The following is a 1,680-nucleotide window of genomic DNA, read 5'->3' on the forward strand; positions in this document are numbered from 1 at the left end:
CCAAGGAGGGGGCCATGGCCAGGACGAAGTCCGGGAGGGAGAACTGGAGCTGGGGTTTTTGGGGAAGGGTGGGGGGGGGATCAGGGGGGTGTCTTGTGTCCCCCCTCCACCTCCCAACCTTCTCTCACCGTCCCAACCCTGCCGTCCCCCCCCTTTTTTGGGGGAGGAAGGCCGGGGGGAGGGTGTCGGAGGTGGCAGGGGGGGCACCTCAGATCTTGATGAAGAGGATGCCGGTGACGAGGGCGAAGCCGGCCAGGAGGAGGATGACTTTGGGGATGCGGTGCCGGGGCACCCCCAATTCTTGGGGTAAAATCTCCAAAAAAGTGATGTAGAGAAAAGTGCCGGCCGCCAACCCTTCCAAAACCCCCCGGCACAACCTCTGCCTGGGCCCCGCGCCCGTGGCCACCGCCGCCGTCCCCAAAGCCACCCCCAAAGGGGACATGAGGGAGAAGAGGAAGAGGGAAGCGGCCACCGCCGGCGGGCGCAGGCGGCCCCCCAGGAGCTCCAGGGCGAGGCTGAAGGCCACGGCGCTTTTATGGAGGAGCAAAGCCAAGCAGACCCTCCAAACCCCCCCTTCTCCTTCCTGTAGGCCCAACGCCAACCCCTCCAACACCGAGTGAAGAGCCAAGGCCAGGACTAACAGCCCGGCACGGATGGCCCCCCCCGGGATGAGGGGTGAGGAGCAGGATGAGGATGGTGAGGAGGAGGATGGTGGTGGTGCTTGGATGGAGGTGGGGAGCAAGGCCCGGGTCTCCTCGGCCGCCCCAGGGAGCTCCTGTTGGGCCAGAGCCACTTGCTCCAGGACCAGCACCAAGAAGAGGCCCATGGCCAGGATGAACTCCAGGAGGGAGAACTGGAGCTGGAGTTTTTGGGGAAGGATGGGGGGGGGATCAGGGGGGTGTCTTGTGTCCCCCCTCCACCTCCCAACCTTCTCTCACCGTCCCAACCCTGCCGTCCCCCCCCTTTTTTGGGGGAGGAAGGCCGGGGGGAGGGTGTCGGAGGTGGCAGGGGGGACACCTCAGATCTTGATGAAGAGGATGCCGGTGACGAGGGCGAAGCCGGCCAGGAGGAGGATGACTTTGGGGATGCGGTGACGGGGGACCCCCAATTCTTGGGGTAAAATCTCCAAAAAAGTGATGTAGAGAAAAGTGCCGGCCGCCAACCCTTCCAAAACCCCCCGGCACAACCTCTGCCTGGGCCCCGCGCCCGTGGCCACCGCCGCCGTCCCCAAAGCCACCCCCAAAGGGGACATGAGGGAGAAGAGGAAGAGGGAAGCGGCCACCGCCGGCGGGCGCAGGCGGCCCCCCAGGAGCTCCAGGGCGAGGCTGAAGGCCACGGCGCTTTTATGGAGGAGCAAAGCCAAGCAGACCCTCCAAACCCCCCCTTCTCCTTCCTGTAGGCCCAACGCCAACCCCTCCAACACCGAGTGAAGAGCCAAGGCCAGGACTAACAGCCCGGCACGGATGGCCCCCCCCGGGATGAAGGGTGAGGAGGAGGATGGTGAGGAGGATGAGGAGGAGGATGGTGGTGCTTGGATGGAGGTGGGGAGCAAGGCCCGCGTCTCCTCGGCCGCCCCAGGGAGCTCCTGTTGGGCCAGAGCCACTTGCTCCAGGACCAGCACCAGGAAGAAGCCCATGGCCAGGATGAACTCCGGGAGGGGGAACTGGAGCTGGAGTTTTT

General features: G+C 65.4%; 2 protein-coding genes across 2 annotated transcripts; both read right to left on the reverse strand.

Moving 5' to 3' along the window:
- Positions 1 to 62: 62 nt before the first annotated feature.
- Positions 63 to 860, reverse strand: LOC106900329 (zinc transporter ZIP1-like). The gene has a single exon (XM_014962347.1). The coding sequence runs from the start codon at positions 824 to 826 to the stop codon at positions 209 to 211; it is 618 nt and encodes a 205-aa protein (XP_014817833.1). The 5' UTR covers positions 827 to 860; the 3' UTR covers positions 63 to 208.
- A 106-nt stretch (positions 861 to 966) lies between these two features.
- On the reverse strand, positions 967 to 1,673 carry LOC106900328 (zinc transporter ZIP1-like). The gene has a single exon (XM_014962346.1). The coding sequence runs from the start codon at positions 1,634 to 1,636 to the stop codon at positions 1,019 to 1,021; it is 618 nt and encodes a 205-aa protein (XP_014817832.1). The 5' UTR covers positions 1,637 to 1,673; the 3' UTR covers positions 967 to 1,018.
- Positions 1,674 to 1,680: the final 7 nt, after the last annotated feature.

This window comes from Calidris pugnax, unplaced genomic scaffold (genome assembly GCF_001431845.1).
Source record: "Calidris pugnax isolate Ruff unplaced genomic scaffold, ASM143184v1 scaffold2018, whole genome shotgun sequence".
Classification (NCBI taxonomy): domain Eukaryota; kingdom Metazoa; phylum Chordata; class Aves; order Charadriiformes; family Scolopacidae; genus Calidris; species Calidris pugnax.

Excerpts from the sequence above, each read along its gene's own strand:
- LOC106900329 (XM_014962347.1), bottom strand. The coding sequence starts at position 826 with ATGGGCCTCTTCTTGGTGCTGGTCCTGGAGCAAGTGGCTCTGGCCCAA.
- LOC106900328 (XM_014962346.1), bottom strand. The coding sequence starts at position 1,636 with ATGGGCTTCTTCCTGGTGCTGGTCCTGGAGCAAGTGGCTCTGGCCCAA.